At 36.8% G+C, this 21,660-nt stretch overlaps 1 protein-coding gene across 9 annotated transcripts in view; it reads right to left on the bottom strand.

Annotated features, from left to right (window-relative positions):
* LOC115066219 (hemicentin-2-like) overlaps window positions 1-21,660 on the bottom strand; it is a 469,188-nt gene that overhangs the window by 381,257 nt on the left and 66,271 nt on the right. For all 9 annotated transcript variants that reach the window (XR_007421871.1, XR_007421874.1, XR_007421873.1 and 6 more), the window contains exon 6: window positions 70-221. Coding sequence is in view for 5 of the 9 variants with exons in the window: in XM_049449924.1 (XP_049305881.1) it covers window positions 70-221 (152 nt within the window). In the remaining 4 variants the exon portion in view is untranslated. The remainder of the gene's footprint in view (window positions 1-69; window positions 222-21,660) is intronic.

Here is a 21,660-nt window from a genome sequence, read left to right on the forward strand (position 1 = left end):
TTTGGATTAATGGAAACAGTAACCTTTATTCGCATTATATATTGCAGAAACTAAAAGAAGAAAACTTACAGTTTCGGTAGTTTTTTCCAAACGTATATTATTTTGCCACCATGTTATAACTGCAGGTGGTCTCCCTCCAGCACTTTGGCACAATAGATCATAACGGCGCCCGGCAGAAAGAGGCTGGTGTGCGCCAAGTAAACGAATACTCAACGGAGGAACTATGTAAAAAAATACCATAATAAATTAAACAATACAATTGCGAGGCAAATGTGAGATATGTTTTAACATATATGCACTTTTATATTCGCAAAGTAAATTGTGCAAAGCATAACAGTTTTGATTAACTAACGGCTGTTTGTGACATCTAACTCTAAAAGAGATACACATAAGGTTACACACAATATATAAAAATATTCGGGAAACGAATTGATTTGTGCCTATTTAAATTTTAACTTAAGTAAGAACTGATATATCTTTAGAACACCAAGGAAACGTATTCAATTCCTTAGCACTCTGTGTGGTTTTCGAATTACTGCTAAGTCACAAATTATACTATGAAATTCGATATCGGTACCGAGCACAATAGTGAAAGAATCTGTTAATTAAAATTTCCTTTGAATAAAGATAGATAAAAAACCAAAACAAACACTCTTCTAAAGTACTTCAAGCTAAAAGGTGAAAACAAATTCTTTATATAAACTGACAGTAATGTTGTTTAAAATCTTCTTCTTTCTTACTGGCGTAGAAACCACTTACGCGATTATAGCCGAGTTAACAACATCGCGCCAGTTGTTTCTTCTTTTCGCATCGTGGCGCCAATTGCATATTCTAAGCGAAGTCCGGTCCTTCTCCACCTCGTCTTTCCAACAGAGTGGATATCCTCCTCTTCCTCTGCTTCCCCGGCGGGTACTGCGTCGAATACTTTCAGAGCTGGAGTGTTTTCATCCATACTCACGACATGACCTAGCCGCTGTCTCTTAATTCGCTGAACTATGTCAATGTCATTGTATATCTCATATAGCTCATAGTTCCATCGCATGCGATAGTCGCCGTGGTCAATCCGCAAAGGTCCATAAATCTTCCGCAGAACTTTTCTCTCGAAAACTCGTAACGTCGGCTCATCAGATATTATCATCCTCCATGCCTCTGCACCATTCAACAGGACGGGAATAATGAGTGACTTGAAGCTGCACCTGTTGGCAAGAGTTGAATTTCGAGGCTGACATTGTTGTTGCTGTTAATGCTGGTTCCAAGATAGGCGAAATTATCTACAACTTCGAAGTTATGACTGTCAACAGTGACGTAGGAGCCTATTCGTAGGAGATATTGCGTCTTGCCCACGTTCACTCCCAGACCCATTGAATTGATTGAAAACTACTTGTATTATTTTGAATAAAGTGTGATATTCTCAATATACGAAAAATATGGCACAAAGCAACCCACGCTTTTCTCGAAATAATACAAGTATTTTTCTGTTAATTTTATTGCCAGTTTATATTACGAATTATTTATCACTTGAGTATGAAGTGCTTAAAAAGCAAGTTTTTTAATTTTTTTTAACTATATTCATTTTTCACTCTTTAGTTTAATATGATATAAAACATGTTTTTTAACCTTTTAAACCATTTTTATATTAATCATACGTGATGTTTTCACTTTCTTTAAAGATGTGTTTGAATAAATTTTTTTTTGAAATGACAGGATGTAAAGTTGATGCTTTTAGCTATGAGGTATGACAATTAAGTAATGAGACTGATTCCATAAAAACCGTATATTTTCCGATTTTGTTTTAGGAAACAAAAAAGTCACAAGGTGACATGTCGGGCAAATAAGGCGGCTGTTGCAACACGGCGACCCCTTTAGAGGCCAAATACTGGGACACGCTGAGGGCGGTGTCGCATGGCGAGTTGTCGTGATGACGGATCCAGTTACGAACTGGGCGCACCCTGTTGACTCGTTTTCGCAATATTTCGAGTACTTGGCAATAATAGACTTGGTTCACAGTTTTCATCGGTGGAACGAATTCTTTGTGGACGATTCCACGGCTATCAAAAAAGACAATAATCATCTCCCACTCCGCGCCTCGTCTTCCACGCTTTCACGTCCCTCCTTAAACTCTTTGTGCAATCGAAACACCTGGGCACGACTAAGAGCACTTTTACCATACACTCTTACAATTTTAGCGCACGTTTCCGAAGCTGTTTCGCCCAATCTGGCGCAAAATTTTATCGCGACGCATTGCCCTTGATTTCTTTTTTCCATTTTCGTGACGAGCACTACAAACACACGTCTACTCAACTTGAAGCAGCAGGAGGGGAAGCACACCGGAAAAAGAGAAAGGGAATTTTATGGTCACAGGTTTACCACAAGCGCGGCAATAAAAGTAGTCTCATTACTTAATTGTCAAACCTCGTATAGCTTTAGAGGCATTTTATTTTCATGCACCTTATGCTTATCAAACTGTTGATTATTTTGTCAATGTCATTCAGTTTCAGTACTAGAAATTACAAACATACAAATATGAATGCATATATCCAGACATACAGGTGAAGCTAATAAAAGCTTTATGAAATCAGCAAAATGCACTGAGGGACAGATAAATGTTTTCTGGGTGTAAGTAAAATTATTGCACCATTTTTTTGGGCATAAGATTAAATGCCTTAAGGGCGTTAATTGTGTTAATTACAACCACATTTTAATGTGGTTGATATGGGATTTCATCTAACGGTGGGCGGTGCCAAGCCCCTTGTCCAATTTTTACATCTGTTCCTATAAAGCTTTTCCCGACCATCTTTTTTCTGAAGTTTAATACTTGTGGCGTATTAATACAGAGAGTTATGCATTTTAGTTTTCAACATAAAAGTGGTTAATTTCTGAGTTTTGCACATACTCATAGTGTACAAATAACTGCTAAAAAGACTTCCTCCCAGCATGTTTTATCGGGTTGGCTTCTGTGGTTAAGCAGATTTTGTGAGGGCAGCCGATGTCCTGGCGCGATTACGACCATCTACAATGCCGAATTCTCTTGGGAGCCAAGGAACTCATGTACCAAATTTCATCAATAAAATTACAGACAGACTAGAAAAAGTTGCAACTCATACACAGGTGCATTCAGGCGAAGCTATTAAGAGCGTTATAAAAATATGTGTAGCCCTGTTCTCTTATAGAGCGTTATAAAAATATGTGTAGCTCTGTTTCTGAGCAGAAACATTTACTTTCTATATTTCAAGGTAAATAGCGGATTCATATAGTCTCATAAAGTACTACTTAGTTCTGTACCTAAGGAATAGCAAGATCTTTATGGCAATGAAAATGCTCATGTACCAAGGTGAACACGTGATTGTTCCAAGAATTTTCGAAAGGAAACTTTGTATTATATTAATATCAGTTGCGCAGTTCGTACCCCACGGTTGAATGCCATACATCCAAAATAGTAAAAATTTTGTTCAGAATTGTAAAATTTTTAATTTATTCTTCAAAATCTTTGTCGTCTCTTTCAAAGTAATCCGCTTGACCCCACTATACTTGAACCAATGTTTTCTCCAAACCGTTTAATATTTTCGATTGACCCAAAACGGCTTCCCCGGAGCAGTCTTTTGAGTTTGATGAATAGCCAGAAGTCATACGGAGCTAAATCAGGCGAATATGGTTATTTCGGGACGATATTGGTTGAAAATTTGCAAAAAACTCAGGAAGAATATACTACATTGATTCGACGATGTAAGAAGCGGCACGTAATTCTGGCCTCTTTTTACGAATGGCTTTGCGCAAACGACGCATAACGGTGAAGTAACATTTTGGTCGGTCGGAAGTAATTCCGAGAGCACCATACATCGTTAATTGAATAAAACCCTTAACATAACCTTAACTTTTGACATACTTTGACGAGTTTTTTCGGCTTTGGCTCACCTTTTCCACAATGTTTTGCCGATTGACGTTAACGCGACTGTGTTTTTGAAAAAACTAAGTGATTTTGGGACCAATCGTACTTTAACTTTCCTAAAACTTTGGGCCTAAATTATCTTACAGAATGGCTTTCACTGATCACATGAATTCCCTCATTTTATTGACGTGTTCATTATTAGTTGATGTTGATAGCCGTCTTGGACGTGGTTTCTCGTCATCGCGTTCTCCACCATCTTTGAATAACTTGTACCAATCAAAAAACTTTCTCGCGAGAAACAATTGTCAGAGAAGGCTTTTCCAACGTTCTGAATTTTTCGGCAGCTTCAATGTGCGAATTGATTGAAACGTGATTCCGCACACGGAATTTAATGGAACTCCTTTCTTGAATTGGTTTCTCCGCATTGGTTAAAAGTACGTATTATTAAAAAAAAAATATAGCTTTTATTTCGTCCATTAATTGAACAAACGAATTTCGTTAAAAAAATAATCTCTGGCATCAGCATTTGAAAATATATGATTCTTGGTGAAGACATTATGGGTGGGGCTGATGCTGACGAGCAAGAGAAGGAAGCCTCCGTCAGTTCGCCTTCGCTTTCTCTAAAACCTTCGTCAGTTTTCGAAGTTTTCAAATCTTATGCGAGGTCTGTCCGATAAATAACCGACCTCAACGTGAAGCTAGCGGCACATCTGAAAAAACAGTTTCTACTTCAAATTCTGCATATTATAATAGCTACTCGCCAAAATTTCAGAAATTTATCTTGCGCAATTATATGTTGACAGTCGTTTTTGTGAGTCTATTTCGGTGATTTCCCCAAAATGGAAAAAATTGAATATCGAGCTGTAATTAAATTTTTATTTTTGAAAGGCAATACGCCTTCACAAATCAAAGATGAGTTGGACTCTGTGTATGGTGACTCTGCACCATCGTTTACCACCGTAAAATTTTGGGCAGCTGAATTTAAACGTGATCGCAGGAGCTTGGAAGACGATGAACGTCCTGGGCGTCCAAAAACTGTAACCACTAACGATAACATCGCTAAAGTTCATCAATTGGTACTAGACGACCGCCGGATTAAAGTTAGGGAAATAGCTGAGATTATGAAGATGTCAAAAGAAACTGTTTGTCACATATTAAACCAAGATTTGGGCATGAGAAAGCTGTCCGCGCGTTGGGTGCCTTCGTCTGCTTACGCTAGACCACAAACGTGCGCGCATGTACATTTCCAGCGCTCTGTTGGCTCAGTTTAGAGGCAATAAAACCCGTTTTTGGCGCCGATTGATAACTGTAGACGAAACTTGGATTCATCATTATACGCCCGAAACAAAAAACCAATCTAAACAGTGGATTGAAAAGGGGGAACCAGCCCCAAAAAAACCTAAAGTGTATTCGGCTGGGAAAGTGATGGAGAGTGTTTTTTGGGACAGCCATGGAATTATTTTTATCGACTATCTTGAAAAAGGAAACACTATAACAGGAGCATACTACGCATCATTATTGGACAAGCTAAAGGAAGAAATTTCGAAAAATCGGCCACATTTGCAAAAAAAGAAAGTCTTGTTCCACCAAGACAACGCACCATCTCACACCTCAACAGTCGCCATGGTGAAAATCCACAAATTGCGGTTCGAACTGCTTGACCATCCACCTTATTCACCGGATCTAGCACCAAGCGACTTTTTTTTGTTTCCTCAACTTAAAACTGCGCTCGGCGGCCAGAGATTTTCGTCAAATGAGGAGGCAATCTCTTTCGTGAACTCGTATTTTGCAGACAAAGAAGCCAAGTACTATTTGGAAGGGTTGCAGAGATGGGAGCATCGCTGGGAGAAGTGTGTGGAGTTACAAGGAGACTATGTCGAAAAAAAAAAAATTTTTTTGAAAAAGTCGCGTGCATCATGGTTAGGTCGGTTATTTATCGGACAGCCCTCGTATGTATGTACATACAAAAAAATACTTTTACTCAGAAAACAAGTTTTTGTGTGAATTCAGTTATGTGTAATATTACTGCTTGTTCATACGGAACAAAGTATAAAAAAATTACAGAGATCTTTAATTAAAATTTTAAATATGTAAAAACAATTTACAATGATATGGATTATTTTTGTTCCCTTAATTTATTTCATGTTTTTAATTGACTAGTTTGTCAAAATACTTATACGGAATTATTTATTTAAATAAATGAGTATAGGATAATTGATGCCCAGGTTATTTGAGCTGGGGATACTGTATACTTATACTATATACTGTATGCATCATAACGGTTTTCAGAGCTATGTGGCATCAGGGGTGGAATTTTAGCCTTTATGGCAGGTAAGGTATGGAGTGTTACAAGTAAAAATCACCGTTAGAATATAATTTGATACCTTCCAGCAAGATAAGGACCCAAAGCAAATGGTGCAAATTATTAAGGATTGGCTACTTTGTTATAGTCCGTGACTATAAAACATACCGCCTCAAAGTCCAATTTAGAATATTTATAAATATATTTAAGATATTTTGAAGGGCAGTAGTAGAAAAACCATTTTTTTGTCTCTGTTATACTCAAAATAAATATAGTTTAAAAAACACGCTTTTAAAACACATCAAACTAAAAAGTGAACAATAATTCTTAGTATAAGCTAACATAATAATGAACCAAAAATTCGGGGATTATTGTGAAAATATCCCACGCTATTATACAAGTATGATATAGGAAAAATATATAAACTGTATAAATATTGGCTTAAATACGTGTGCACCATCTGAGCTGAAATTAATACGGACTGACAGGATATCTTCCACATGTACTTGGCCCATGCGAAAATTTGGCAAGATAATTTCTTTAACGAATCCCATGTTACCATTCGCTAAAGCTTTTGACCCGTCAGTGTTCGATCTTAACTTCACATTGGTCCAAAGAATATTTTAATACATTAGGAAGACCTCTTGCTTTATTGATATCATTAGGTATTGTAGTAAATATGTCCTTATTACCTAAATTTCGTGTGGTATCAATGAGTTGGTCTTGTTCCTTGAGCGTATAAATAACAGTCCCTTTATCTTGAAAACTATGCAGAACTTTTTCATTATGACTAACAACTTGGTAATTAGTTGGGTAAATTCTTAAAGCTTCCTTAATCGAGAATTCTTCAGTGGTATTTCTTGACACTTTTCCAAGAAGAACTTGAAGATGCTTAGACGTTACCTTCCAACTTTTAAAGCATCAAGCACATTTATAAATGTCGTGTTTTCTTGTTGACGCATGTTTAGAGGGATTCATATGTTCCGGCTGTTGAAATACTTGATGTTCTAGGACAGTGGTCGGCATGAGAGGATCTGTCACTGTGTTGGTAAGCACGAAAAAAAGTAGCCCAGTGAGAAATTGGAATTAAAATTAAGCATCTAATCTAAATAATTAATAGTATAATGAAAATTAACAAAATGTCTTTTAAGGATATATTCCCTATTATCTTTAAAAGACTTGGAACATAAAAGGCATTGCAAGGCACCAAAGACATTTAGAATCATAAAATATTTCTCACAGGGCATATTTGGTTTTGCGCTATAGTCTTGCGTGATGTTAATTCGTTGCTGGCTCGACAACGACTGAACGATAGAGCGTAAGCGTACATGTGAAGTTAGTTTGCAAAATTTTGCTAAGAAATGCCGACCACTGTTCTAGGACAGGCGGTAACTGCATTAGATCACCAAAGAGTAAAACATATATACCACCAACACAAGCGTCCGGTCTCTTCAGTTGGCGCAAAAACGAGTCGATCATGCAAAGCATCTCTTAAGTTACCATAGAAAGTTCGTCTATTAAGGTTGCTACGCAGCTCTCAAGTAATTGCTCAAGAACAAAAATACATTATTTCTGAAGTAATTTTGACAGCTGGTTACGCATCGTGAATGATCCACATTAGAAGAGCAAGAGAGAATAAACAAAGTAAACAAACTTTGTGCGTATGTATGTATGTGTATGGTAACACAAATATTTTCATTGAGATTTAAGGAATGTTGTTGACGATTGGTTGGTTTTGTACAACATTTCAAAATGGAACATACTTTATAATAATGATTTCAACTAATTTAGGATGAATTTGACGATTACTTAATTTCCTGCAAGAAACAATTGTTGATTTGATGTTTCTTCGCAAAACCAGGTTTGCCATATTCACATTTTATTGAAACAAAGTATTAAAAATTAGTACTAGCTTTCTTAAGAGCTGCGTACTAGCACAAGTAACTCTATCGCAGGAACGTTTCTGGACCGTTTCTTAAGCGTTTTTTTTATATGAAGTTTTTACGTTTCTTGAGAGCTGCGTACTAAGCTTTAACAGAAACTCAACGCTTTGTCATAACTTCCTGCAAGAAACAATTGTTGATTTGATGTTTCTTCGCAAAACCAGGTTTGCCATATTCACATTTTATTGAAACAAAGTATTAAAAATTAGTACTAGCTTTCTTAAGAGCTGCGTACTAGCACAAGTAACTCTATCGCAGGAACGTTTCTGGACCGTTTCTTAAGCGTTTTTTTTATATGAAGTTTTTACGTTTCTTGAGAGCTGCGTACTAAGCTTTAACAGAAACTCAACGCTTTGTCATAACTGGCACATGCCTCTAAAGGAATTACCCGTACGCAGTAGCATGTTAATTATTAGTGCATTTTTTGTACTGGTGGTTTAAGCAGACTGTGTAGTGTAGAGTCACCAACCAACCATGCTGCAATTACAGTAAGAGCACCAATTTTCACGACCGATTTTCCATAACTTGATTTTCAATACTTTAAAGAGGAAAGTTTTTCCAGTGTCTGCTCCACCTGTTACGAAAATTTTCTCTCATTTAATATCACAATTTAAGTTGATTTTTAATACTCACTGTAATCACAGAAAACAATTGCTTTTGATCAATATTCATAGCCCGCTGAGCTCTTTGAAATTGATCATTTATCACTTCAGTGTCCGCTAATTCTTTTTTTCTAACTTCAGGTTATATAATCTCTGGCTGTTCTAAAATTTCAAATGCATGTATGTACTTGATTTAATGCATTTTCAAGCCCTCGGAATTGGTGTATGTGGCTACTCATTTCCTTCAAACGATTCTCTTGACGTAAAAAATCCTCTTTTGCACTATCGAAACCTTCAAATAATTCATTTTCCAAACGATAAGGTATATATTGAGTAAGCTATAGAAAAAGTTTTCTGGATCTTATGTGACGCAGTTCTGACTTTCTTGTGTTAAAATAATGCAGCTTCTAGAACTGTCTCGTAATGGGATCTATGTGTACATTATGCTACTGATACTTGTCGTTCATGAAGAATTTTCATACATGAAGAAATTTCATACATATTTCACATGTTTTCTTCGCGCTGAATTTGTGTTGCCTGCTAAATTTTAGAATCTATTCCTTCAGGTTCTGCTTTCGATAGGTACTTTGCTATATAGTAGGCTAACGCTTCGTTTGATCGGCATGGCTGAATATTAGGGTGGATCGATTCCTGAATATTTTCGATTCGGTATTTCTAATAGTGCGGAAAAGTTGCATTAGTACTTCCTGATTCCAATGCAACTTTTTGTTTTGAGATCGGATTGCATCTTCAACCCGAACCTCGGCCTTGAAATTTCGGAAATTCGCCTAAAATCGTGAAATTGTCTACCTAGCACCTGAAATACGCATCTCATGGCAAAATGTATAAAACAAAAGTTATTTGTCACGTCATTTGCTACCGAAATGGTATATGTGATCATGGCCGTAGGACGAACAGTTCCCGAGATACGAGCGAAAAGGCGGCGCGCCACAGCGCAAGGTCAAAATTGTTGCAGCTCTCAGCTAACCTGTATTGGTCACCCAGAACCCACCGCGTGGAGGTAGCTGCTCTTCGGGTTCCTCCCAAGCCCAACCCAACCAACCAACCATATGTCAGGCTTGTTTTAGTCTCAATCTGTGTCAAATTTATTGATAAAATCAGATTTTGTACTAAACTTTGGCACTTGTTGCCTAGATTTGAGTGTAGAGCGTATAAAAAGATAACGAGATTGGGGGCCAATAACTTTAGAAGATGCCTCTGTCACCAGTTTGACGATTCTCTCGACTGCCACGGTGTGAGAGGGGAATTCACTAAATTTCCATACCTCTGCAGTGTCTCCCGACAGCCCTTTTATGAGTTCTTCGTTAGAAACTGAACAAAGAACTGGTGGAACAGTCAAGGTAATAGTCTTCCAGTTAATCATATCGTAATAAGTATTAGCTTTGAAATTCAGCTTTGGCACTTTATTACATCTAACTCTTCCATTTATGGTGTCAGACTCTGCTTCTCTGGCTGCCAGAAGACGGTCATGGGCCAACTTTCTGACTTCTATCCGTTCGTCAGTCATCATACTAAGGAGAATGTTTTCTGGAAGAGCAAAGAAAGCATTCTGTTGAATGAATGAATCGACAACCTTGCGCAGTTTAGTGGGTAGGTATCTCGACCTTTGAATTGCAGCATAGAAATGGCGCGAGCCATCTTTGATTGAACTGTTGAATCTTATTGAGAACCACAAAGGTGAGTAAACTGTAAGTATGTACTTGACCAAAATCTTTATTTCCTTTGTTGGTTTGTCAGTAGAAATGTATAATCTCAGAATTCTATTTGCACAGGTGAGCCAGCGAGATTTGCACATGTTACCTGGATGCATCGACGCTAAATCTGAGGAACATTGACCGGAAATAACAGCTTCTGATATTTTATAGAGATAAGCTTGGTCTGTGCTAAGTTGGGTCGGATTAATAACCTCAGAAGGTAATTGGCAGGATGGAAAACTTTCAAATTTGACAACAGGCAACTTCTCACAATAAGGGAGCAGTTTACCTATGTCGCCAGAGAATGTATTTGGACTCTTTGAGACACCATCTATGTGTTCGAAAAAAGCACGGAATGGAAGTTCGTTGAAATTTAGAAGACAAACAACCCACTGTAATGGCCTACCTATTCTTTCTTCTAGTTTCCGAATGATTCCACCTTTCCAACCTGTGTTCGTGTTGGTGCCATCAGCACCGACAACTTCTAGATGTTCCACATCAACTGAATTGTCTTGTAAATGTTGCCATATAGCTTGCGTCTCATCCTCAGCTGACCCGGAAGGAGAAGTGACGTGGCCAAAGTAATGACAACCAGATTCCGCTATAAGAGAAATATGTTCCTCTTTGACAGTGTCGCGGTAGTACTTTTCACCTTCGCTGACTTGTGTAAGTGTATTGTCTTTGCGGCCGTCAAAATACAGCCCATATACGGAGTCAATACTTTCGGTGTTCTGGAGCTTAACACCAACACTTTTTTTTGCCCGACTAATCTTGCATTTGTCAGTGACAAAGCTAGCCTGATCCTCTGTTATCAAACCTGCTTTTTTGGCATCCAGAAAAGCCGATGAAACAATCAAGGCCGCTGCTCTATCACTTACTCCAAATCTTTGGGCAGCTAAAGCAGTGTGTTCTAATACTAATGAGTTTTGTTTGATTTTAGAGGATGGAAGAGAAAATTCATCATCACCATCGTTTTTCGAAGAATCAATGTGCGACGCGCCTACATTGTTGTCGTCTGTATGAGAGTCTGGCTGAGCTGAATGGTCACGTGTTCTAGCTGATACTTTTCTGGTAAGTGTTGATGTTGAATGACGTCTTGAAAGCTTTTCTTTACGTTCATTTTTCTTTGTAATCTTTTTTGTTTCAGGTAGATCAACACTTCCAATGCGACCAATTCTTGTGGTTCTCTGGTCCAAGAGAAATGGTTGTTCACTGATAGGAACTTTCCTTTCCTTTGGACAAGTGCAAGAAGAAAAATAAATGCATTTACAAGCAGCGATGTCAAATAATTTTCCGGCAGAAGAGACAAAGTCGTCTCTTTTAGAGCTCAAACCTATTGGGTTCCTTAAAAACATTTTTTTAAGAGTCAGAAATTTCTTATGGTATGTGGTGAGCATTTGTACAACTCTGGTGTGTGAAACTATCGGAATAGATGACTTTTTGAAAGTATTTTCAACCTTTTTTGCAACTATTTCTGTAACCTCTTTACTCCTAGGTTCATAGTTGTCGCCTCGGAGTCGCCCTATACCAAATCTTTCAAACTGATAACACAAAAGAACATCCTGGTAAGTAGGTAACTGGGACTCAGAGAGATTGTACGGATATATGCCAAACACAGGACATTTCTGTCTAAATTTAAATTTAGATACAGACATTTTGAGTTCTGTGTTTTGTTGAGTGAATATAAGTGATAGCACCTGGCGAAATCACCGACAAGAGTGAAGGAACTCGATGAAAAAATATTTATGTGGAGACCAGTCCGAACGTGTCGTATGGCGCAGGTGAATGAATGTGAGTGATAGCACTCGGCGAAATCAACGTCAAGAAGTGTGGCCGCAAGCCGATTTTCACCTTGCGCTGTGGCGCGCCGCCTTTTCGCTCGTATCTCGGGAACGGTTCGTCCTACGGCCATGATCGCATATACCATTTCGGTAGCAAATGACGTGACAAATAACTTTTTGCCATGAGATGCGTAATTCAGGTGCTAGGTAGACAATTTCACGATTTTAGGCGAATTTCCGAAATTTCAAGGCCGAGGTTCGGGTTGAAGATGCAATCCGATCTCAAAACAAAAAGTTGCATTGGAATCAGGAAGTACTAAGGCAACTTTTCCGCACTATTAGAAATACCGAATCGAAAAAATTCCGGAATCGACCCACCCTAATATGTATGTTTATTAAATATACAGATTTTATTATGGTTAAAAAAATGGTTATGGTAGTAAGTGAGCGAGTTATGCTCTTTGTGTGTTATAAATATGTAATATGCGATATATATGTATGTATGTACAATATAAAATATGTTATTTTAACACATGCTTTTTATTTTTGCTTACGATTGCCGTAGCTTATTTTTGCAATCCTGCTTATACTTGATTAAGTATAAGGGGTATTGCTGGAAATTTCTGCAAGTAAATGCTTGAAAAAAATTTTTTTTTCTTTTTTGGTTTGTAGGATAGGTTTTGTGTTATAACACAACGGTAAGCATTTACCGGCAATCAATAATCCGCTAAATACAGTATCAAACTGCTTTGTTTGCGGTTTCTCGGTTTTTACCGGAAAATAAACCGACTACCGAAAACAGTTTGGTAACGGTTTCCTGTTCTTTTTTGACCGGAATTTTGGCCAGAACTACAATTTTAAATTTTTGTTTGAATTCCAAACATACATATCGTCACCTGAAATGCAAAATAACGTAACAACATTTTCGGAAATTTAAAGTGGCATGAATGAAACACGAAATAAAATGGAACATGAGTGAAACAAAATTTTAATATTGGTTAAAACTGGTTTATATCTGACCGCAGAACCTGAAAATGTTGAATATATGTAATATTATGTATGTAATTTGAAGTAGTGAAGCGTAATCAATAAGACACTCAATTTCGAATTTTTTGATGATACGTTAGTTTGCATTTCAGGTGACGATATATGTATAAAAAGATAAAAATATTGATAGGAAACGAAACCACTCACTTTGATTTCCACCAGGGGCTTTTGAGGATAATATTGTATGAGTGGATGTGCGTTAATTTGTGTGTGTGTTAATTTACGTTTGCCTGTGCCTATGCTTGTGCGTGTGCTTCTGCCTGTTTTTTCTTTCCCCAGTCCTTTTGCTGCTGGTGTTGTTGTTGTGTTTTCCTAGTTCCTCTTTTGTCTCAATTTGGGTTATTATTTTCACAGCACTGTGTTTTCTGCCACCTCACTTTTTTTCCTTGGTTTTGGTTTTAGTTTCACCATACATATGTGTATTTAACCGCACCGCACTTTTTGTCACCTCACTTTTATTCTTTGTAACTGCACTTTTGTTTGTTCACAGTTCACACTTTTGCCAACATATACACTATATGCACATATGTAAATGAGACTTTGTATATCGTTTTTATATTTTCTTTTTTTTTCCAATTTCACCACCGCTTTCCTTTTCTTTGTTTATTTTATTTGGGTTTTCTTTTCCTTTCACGTTGTTTCACCGCTTTGCTTTTTTTTTGTTTCCAAATTTTGTCCACAGGTTTCCACTTTTGGTTTTTTTTTTACACTACCGGTTTTGTTCTACCGGGACTTTCTTTTGTTTTGTTTTTTTTTTTAGGTTTTTTGGTCATCAACGGTCAGTTGTTACCGTTTCCCCACTTTATATATTGTTCTGTATGGTCAGTTGTTACTACCGTTTTTACTTGTTTCCACTTTTTACCCTTTTTCACTTTTTTTTGTTTTTACTTATTATTATTAATAATTCTACCGCGTCACCGGTTATTTTTATTATTATAATTTCGTTTTTTTTTTTAATTAGTTGATTTTATTATCGCGTCACCGTGATTAATGCTTTGTTTTTTATGTTCTTGTCTCCACTGGTGCCGTCCGGAACGGCTCGAAGGACCATGTATATTTTTCTGTTACGCACTACCGGCACTCACCTTTAATGAATTCGAAGGAACCTTTTAAACAAATGAAGTTCGCACGGTTGGAAGTACGTTAGTGTGTTGATCGGCGATCGCGATGTCGAAACGTGTATGCGCACGGATAGAGAACAAAAGAGCCCTCGGCGCCGTCCGCCAGTCCCTTTTGTTAATTGTGTTCTGGTGTCCTCGGGTGTGGTGTGAAAGTATGGTGTAGATGATGATGCGGTGGGCATCATGCCAATGTGTTGAGAATGGGGTGTGTAGTGTGGGATGAGAATGTGATGCGCATGATGCCAATGTGTTGAGTATGGTGTGTGTAGTGTGGGGTGAAGATGTTGTGTGTATGTGTGGGGTGTAGTTGTCTTATATTAATAAGGGGGGCTCAGAAGCTCATTTAGCCACACATAAATTTCTGTACTTCGTCAACTTAAGAAGCCTTCGAAAACGTTCTTTTAGTGCTCCAAATGCATTTTTCACATTCTTGCCGATGAGTGTTAGCGAACTACCGCAAGGGTTTGCCTAGTCCCCGAGTATAAAAGTAGAATTTGGAAATAACCTTTACATAATACTTTCCCCTTTCCTATAAAATGCTTACCTTTTTAGAACTCTAAGGTCATGATATGATCCGAGTTCTACTAAATAAATATCAATAAATTTTTTATCAGCATCGACAATGGCCTCTAAACAATACTATAATTTTGGCTTTTCCAGAGTTCGTAGCAAAAACGGGTGTGTTCACCTTTTTTTTACCTTCTTACAAAAAAATACTCATAAAGAAAACTGTTATAACAAAAACCAATCTATTGAGTAATCTAAAGTGTTGCGACTCAAACGATAAAAATATGTTTTTGAGTGATAACTGAACACGAGTTAATTGTAAACGACACAAAATAATAAAATTTTAAACACCACTTCATAAGAAACAAGTAAGAAAGGGCTAAGTTCGGGTGAAACCGAACATTTTATACTCTTGCAACTTTCAAGAATTAACGCTAGGGAAATACCACATTTACTAAGTGCCTAACGTCAATAATAGGATCGGAATTCAAACCTATTTATAAATTTGGGATCCTATGCCTACCTATAGTTGTGTTTTACTCGAAAATATCAGTCAATGTGTAGGTTATATAATTGAAATTCAGGGATAATCCTACTCTGACAAGCGTATGTCTGTACGCCAAAAATTGATCGAATCAGGCCAATACTTCCCTAACCCATATACCTAATATAAAAATTTTCGAATTGCCAGGTAAAGTCGCTGGATATATCAGCCAATATTTGAGTTATCTCAATGAAGTTGGGAGCACGAGTTTTAATTATGACAGTGCATTTTTTTGCCAAAAATGGATAAATTTGAGCGAGAACTTGACCTAGCCACCTTATAACCAATACCAGGATTTTTGAACTTCCGGCTGACTTTGCTCCATATGATTGATGATTTAACCTTAATAGTTAATGGATAAAATTGGGTCGATACTGACCCAACGCCCCTATACAACATACGAGTATAATGGCTTTCGTTTCTCTAACGAATCTTATGCCGAATTTTTCGGCTAGTGTATGAGTTCTATAGAGTATATGTATATGTACATATATAAAACATCTAATATTCCAGTCCCCTTCCTTACTTGTTTATGTTTTTTCGTCATATTTAGTTGAGCTCGTGTTTTCATTTTATAATTTTCTACCTTTTATCAAATGTTTGTTTTATATGCACTTTTGTTCAGACGTATCATATGAATGTGAACTTTCGCGCCTATGAATTTTAGGGTTTAAAAAAAGGTTCATTCGCTGACAAAGCTATGTAAAAAAGCATCTGGCGACCTATACCGTAGAATCGAATAGATTTGCACGATAGGAATACACAAATACATATATGTATGTATATGTACGAGTATATTATTAAGTCAACAATAATCTGCATTGAGATTAAGTCTAGTGGAGTGCTCAGAGAGAATGAAGCAGCAAAGGATAGCATATTTAGCAGTACTCGTCCCCTGCTGATGATTTGCGTTTGGCTCGTAGTCAACCGAATTCGTCGATATTTCGAGCAAAGACGTGTGAACTAACATCACTTATGACCGAAGCAAATTTAAAGAATCATCAGTCTTTACTCATTAAAAGCTTCGTTAACAATAAAATTTGTACTAACTTTTTACCCTGTTATGATAACATTTTAAAGAAAAATAGAAAAGTTGTCCTGATCAAAAAATGTTTCAGAATCTGAGGCTAAAGTTGAGCTTTAAAAATTATTGGATTACACTGCGTCCTGAATTTTAGAGCATCAAAGCGATGTAACTAATGAACTTAATGAGTCCTGTAATCACATAACATTAATAGGAAAAGGAGGCTTTGATGACAGTTCTGGGCAGGGCAAATATTAGCAGAAATTTTAAAATAATAATTTGGGACCCAATAATTTATTTATCACGTCATATGTTCCTTTAGAACTGATAATAAAACCACAAAATTATGAAGAGCACAAACTAATTTAGAAAACCTCTCATCCTTCGTCCACAATCTATTGCCGGCCTGTTCGAATTAGATTAACCCTAGATAAAGAATTATATTTTAAAGAAAAATTCAACAATTAAATCCCACAATAACAAAATTCAACATTTAAACCTCATCTGCAAAATGCTGCATATGCCAGGTCAAAATTACTGAGATGAGCGATATCGACAAATACTTAAAAAATAAGTCTATACAGATCGCTATGAATTCGGATTGTCTCCATTACATGTCTACATTCAATTTTTTTAATATTTTCTTCTGCTTCTTATAGACGTGAAATCAGGAAATAGCAAAGGGATTTAAAAGATAAAGAACGATTTCTGAGAAGGAAACAAAATTCAGTGAGAAAGACTGCTAGAAAATTTTCAGCGGGGCCCATACATCTGCTGAAATAACTGGCCTAAAAATAATTTATTGAAAATTGTTCAACATTACTACAAGCCTTATCATCAGGGTACAACATTTTTTTTTTGTTTTCAATATCTTTTTATTTATTGAATCTGCTTTTTGTGTGTTTAAAGCCTAACAATAAGTAATAAAATCTTAAACCTATTTAAAAACTAGACACGCTCAAGCAAATGATTGAGGTGTTTTGGTGATACATTGCTCCTCAGTACGCGGGCATATCTCTTCTTTTAAGGCGTGTTTCATTGCAGGAATGTACCAAAGCATTAGCCAAAGGGTTTGGGTGATCACGGAGTTTACATATATATTTAATTCTGCTGTCTTCTACTTCTTTTCTTACCATAGAAATACCAAGGTCTTTATGGATATTCTCATTACGCATGTACCATGGTGAACACGTGATTGATCTAAGCATTTTTGATTGGAACCTTTGTATTATGTCTATATTAGTTGCACAGGTCGTACCCCACAGTTGAATGCCATACATCCAAATCGGCTTTATGACCGCATTATATAAAAGCACTTTGTTGTCTAGGCTAAGTTTGGAGTTTTTATTTAATAGCCAATTTAAATTTGCAGCTCTTATCTTCATGCAAGTTATTTTACTAGATATATGTTTTTTCCACGTAAGTCTTCTATCTAGGTGAATACCAAGATAGGTTACTTCATTCGCTTGGGGTACTAAAATATTGTTAATTTTTATTGCCGGACACATTTTTGGTCTAAGCGAAAATGTAACATGCTTACACTTTTGTTCATTTACCTTTATACGCCAGTTAGCTAGCCATTCTTCGACAAACTTTAAGTGCTCGGCTAATATTCTTGATGCTATTATGTGGCATTTGTTACGGCTCACTATAGCTGTGTCGTCCGCAAAAGTAGAAGTTAATACATTGTTAGCTGTTGGAAGATCTGCTGTATATATGATGTATAGTGTTGGGCCTAGAACACTGCCCTGGGGTACACCAGCCCTTATGTGTCTTTCATCAGATATGAAATCTCCCACTTTTACCATAAATTTTCTATTTTTTAAATACGATTCCAATGTTTTATATAATTTTGAAGGCAGAATATTTTTAATCTTGTATAAAAGGCCCTCATGCCATACCTTATCAAACGCCTGAGCCACGTCTAGAAATATAGCTGAACAGTACTCCCTGTGCTCAAATGCTCTTCTTATTTCGTTAGTAATTCTATTTACTTGCTCAATCGTGCTATGTTTTTCACGAAACCCAAATTGGTGCATTGGTACTATATTATTTTCGTGGAGGAAAGGAGTCATCTTTGATAGTAACAATTTTTCAAATATCTTAGAAAGACAGGGTAGAAGACTGATTGGTCTGTATGAAGACGGCTGTGTTAAGTCTTTCCCAGGTTTGTCTATCAAGATGATCTGCGACTTTTTCCACGAATTTGGATAGTGTCCGAGATTAAGAATTGCATTGAAGAGCAAAGAGAGCACCTTTACGGCAATATTTGGTAACTCAATTAGCATTTTTGGGGTAATATTATCATGTCCAGGTGATTTTTTGGGGTTAAGCTCTTTTATTATTCTAGTAACTTCAGAAGTAGAAGTCCTAATAGACACATGCGACTCTTTTGCGGTATTGGGCAAGGTTGGCAACTCAAAGTTGTTCTTTGGGCAATTGGGTTGAAATACCTTTTCTAGGTGATTTGCAAAGCAATTTGCCTTGTCCTCATCACTACGTGCCCAATTACCATTCAACTGTCTTAGAGGCATGTTAGAATCTACTGGTGGCTTGAAAGACTTTTGTGCTTTCCAAAGAGAATTTTGTTTGCGAGAATTTGGACACAGTTTCTTTATATAATTTTCAGTGTTGTGTTCCTCTTCGCATTTAAGCGCTTTTTTTAACTTTCGTACAGCAGATTTCAGTTGAAGCAAAGTTGAAGGGGATCGACTTAACTGCCATTCCCGCCTAGCTCGCCTTTTCTCATTTACAAGTTTCTCTATTTCATTATTGGTGATCTTTCTAAAACCAACTGGTTTGTTATTTCTTTTTGGTGTTGCCAATACAGCTGCATTAGTTATTACGTCATTAATTTCTCTTATATTTTCATCAATGTCTCTTCCTGTATTTATTTTGCAATCAATATTGATGTGGGTGCTGATGTACTTTCTATATTTCAACCAGTTAGTTTTATGTGATGTTAGAGTAACTTTTGGCTCAAATATCATGGGCTGTTCGTATAACTTTATTAGTACAGGAGAATGATCAGATGATAAGTCTGTACATGTATCAGCTGTCATAAGCGATCTATCTATATTTTTGACTACAGCAAAATCTATTAAGTCTGGTATTTTTCTTCTATCACTGGGCCAGTATGTCGGCTTACCAGGAGATATTATATCCAGCTTATTATTCTTATTCATAATAGTGTAGTACAACTGTCGTCCTTTCGGATTAATAAGACGTGAGCCCCAGTACGTGTGTTTTGCGTTATAATCTCCACCTGCTAGAAATTTTTGACCTAGTGTTCCAAAAAAGTCTTTAAATTCGATTTCTGTAATTTTAAAACGAGGTGGACAGTATATAGCAGTAAGGTTTAAGTCACAACCCCGATTTTTGAGTGAAATTGTTGTAGCTTGTAACTGTGGAGTAGCATGCGATTCTAGGGCATAGTGGTTTAAACGATTTCTAATCAACACTGCCGTGCCACCATGCGCTTTTCCATCTGGATGATTTGTGACATAGACTCTAAATCCCGGAATATTGAAATTATTTTTATTTGTTAAATGAGTTTCTGATATAAGCATTACATCAATATTCTTTTCAGACAGAAATCTGATAATCTCTAATTTATGTTGGTTAACACCGTTGGCATTCCATATACAGATATTTAGTAAGCTCATTTTTTACTTAATAAATTTTGCAGCATTTGATTTTGTGATTTTATTAAATCTTGGATCATGTTTTGCATGGTAGACATAAATTGTGTCATACACTGTGTAAGATTTATAATCATAGTTTCAATACCTCCATTTGGAGGATTTTGCGGCAGTTGCATTTGCACAGTGTTGCCTTTCACCACATTTGCATAGCTTCCTTGCATATTATTACTGATAGAAGTAATAGGATTTGAACTTTTCTCTGAGGTTGCTATAATTTCATTACGGGGTGTTTGTAACATTTGGTTACGACGTGCTTGAATGCCCTGTGACAACTTCGATTTCAAATCTTTATATACTGGACAACCCCTGTAGTTAGCAGTGTGATTTCCTCCACAATTGCTGCATTTTTTATTTAATTCTTCTTTCTTAAGGGTGCATTTCGAAGTGGGATGTAAATCACCACATACCACACAAACACTGCGTAGAGTGCAATATGATTTAGTATGCCCATATTCTTGGCAGTTAGTACATTGTACCGGACCATTTCTTTTATGTGGTTCTTCCACAGTTACTCTGCGATGCAGCAAATATTTCAGATTGTATATAGGATGGGTCTCATTTTTTTTTTAGTTGATTCGAATTCGGCAACAATTCAATTTTAAACATTGGCTGTGGTACTTTGTTTCTATTAAATATATTTACAACTGTTTTAATTCCAAAACCACATTCCTCCAATGCTTCTTTCACTTCACTAGAGTCTACGGCGGACTCTATGCCCTTGATTACAACAACTAGGCCCTTAGAGCTCTTCAGTTGATACGAATAATAATTTTTGTTTTTATTCGACAAAAATTTAACGATTTCCATGAAACTTTTTTCAGTGTAGGACTGAATTTTTGTTTCGTCTATATTGCCTTTTTTCAAAGGCACTATATGAAAATTGTTAGTGCCAACAATTTCACTTAAATTCGCAACAAGAGTATTACTGCTACGCTCGCGCAAATATATCGGAGGTGGTTTGGCATGAACGACTGTGGTGGTACCCTTCGCATCGTCGTCTGAACCATTGCTTAGTATGGCAAATCTGTTGCCATTTAAAACTTCCGTTTTGTTTTTATTTGGTGTGCTGCCTTGAAATTTTTTAGGATTGACCGCTGATTTAGAAGGACTTAATTTCCTCTTTATATTGACGTAGCGGTCAATGCCTGTTTGTACAGACGGGCTTTTTTTTGTTGGTACACTCTCACCTTGCCTTGTGATTTTCTTCGTTGCCTGCTCGTTTGTTGGTACCTGCAGGCTGGTTGGTGTCAGGGCATTTGTTATTGCCCGATTGTTGTTTTCGGCTGCTACTGCTGACTGCGTTCTTTGCTTCGATTCCTTTTCAGCTGATCGCCGCGATGACTCATCATCGCCGTTACACTTTTTATTTGCAGTAGTTGTGATTGTTGTTGGGTCGACAAAGCTGAAGTAGGCATTTAAGGAATGCCTACGGCCTTGCTGATGAGGCTGCGAAGCACTCATTATTGTTTGTTTGATTTTTGTTT

The sequence above is a fragment of the Bactrocera dorsalis genome, chromosome 2 (assembly GCF_023373825.1).
Source record: "Bactrocera dorsalis isolate Fly_Bdor chromosome 2, ASM2337382v1, whole genome shotgun sequence".
NCBI lineage: Eukaryota > Metazoa > Arthropoda > Insecta > Diptera > Tephritidae > Bactrocera > Bactrocera dorsalis.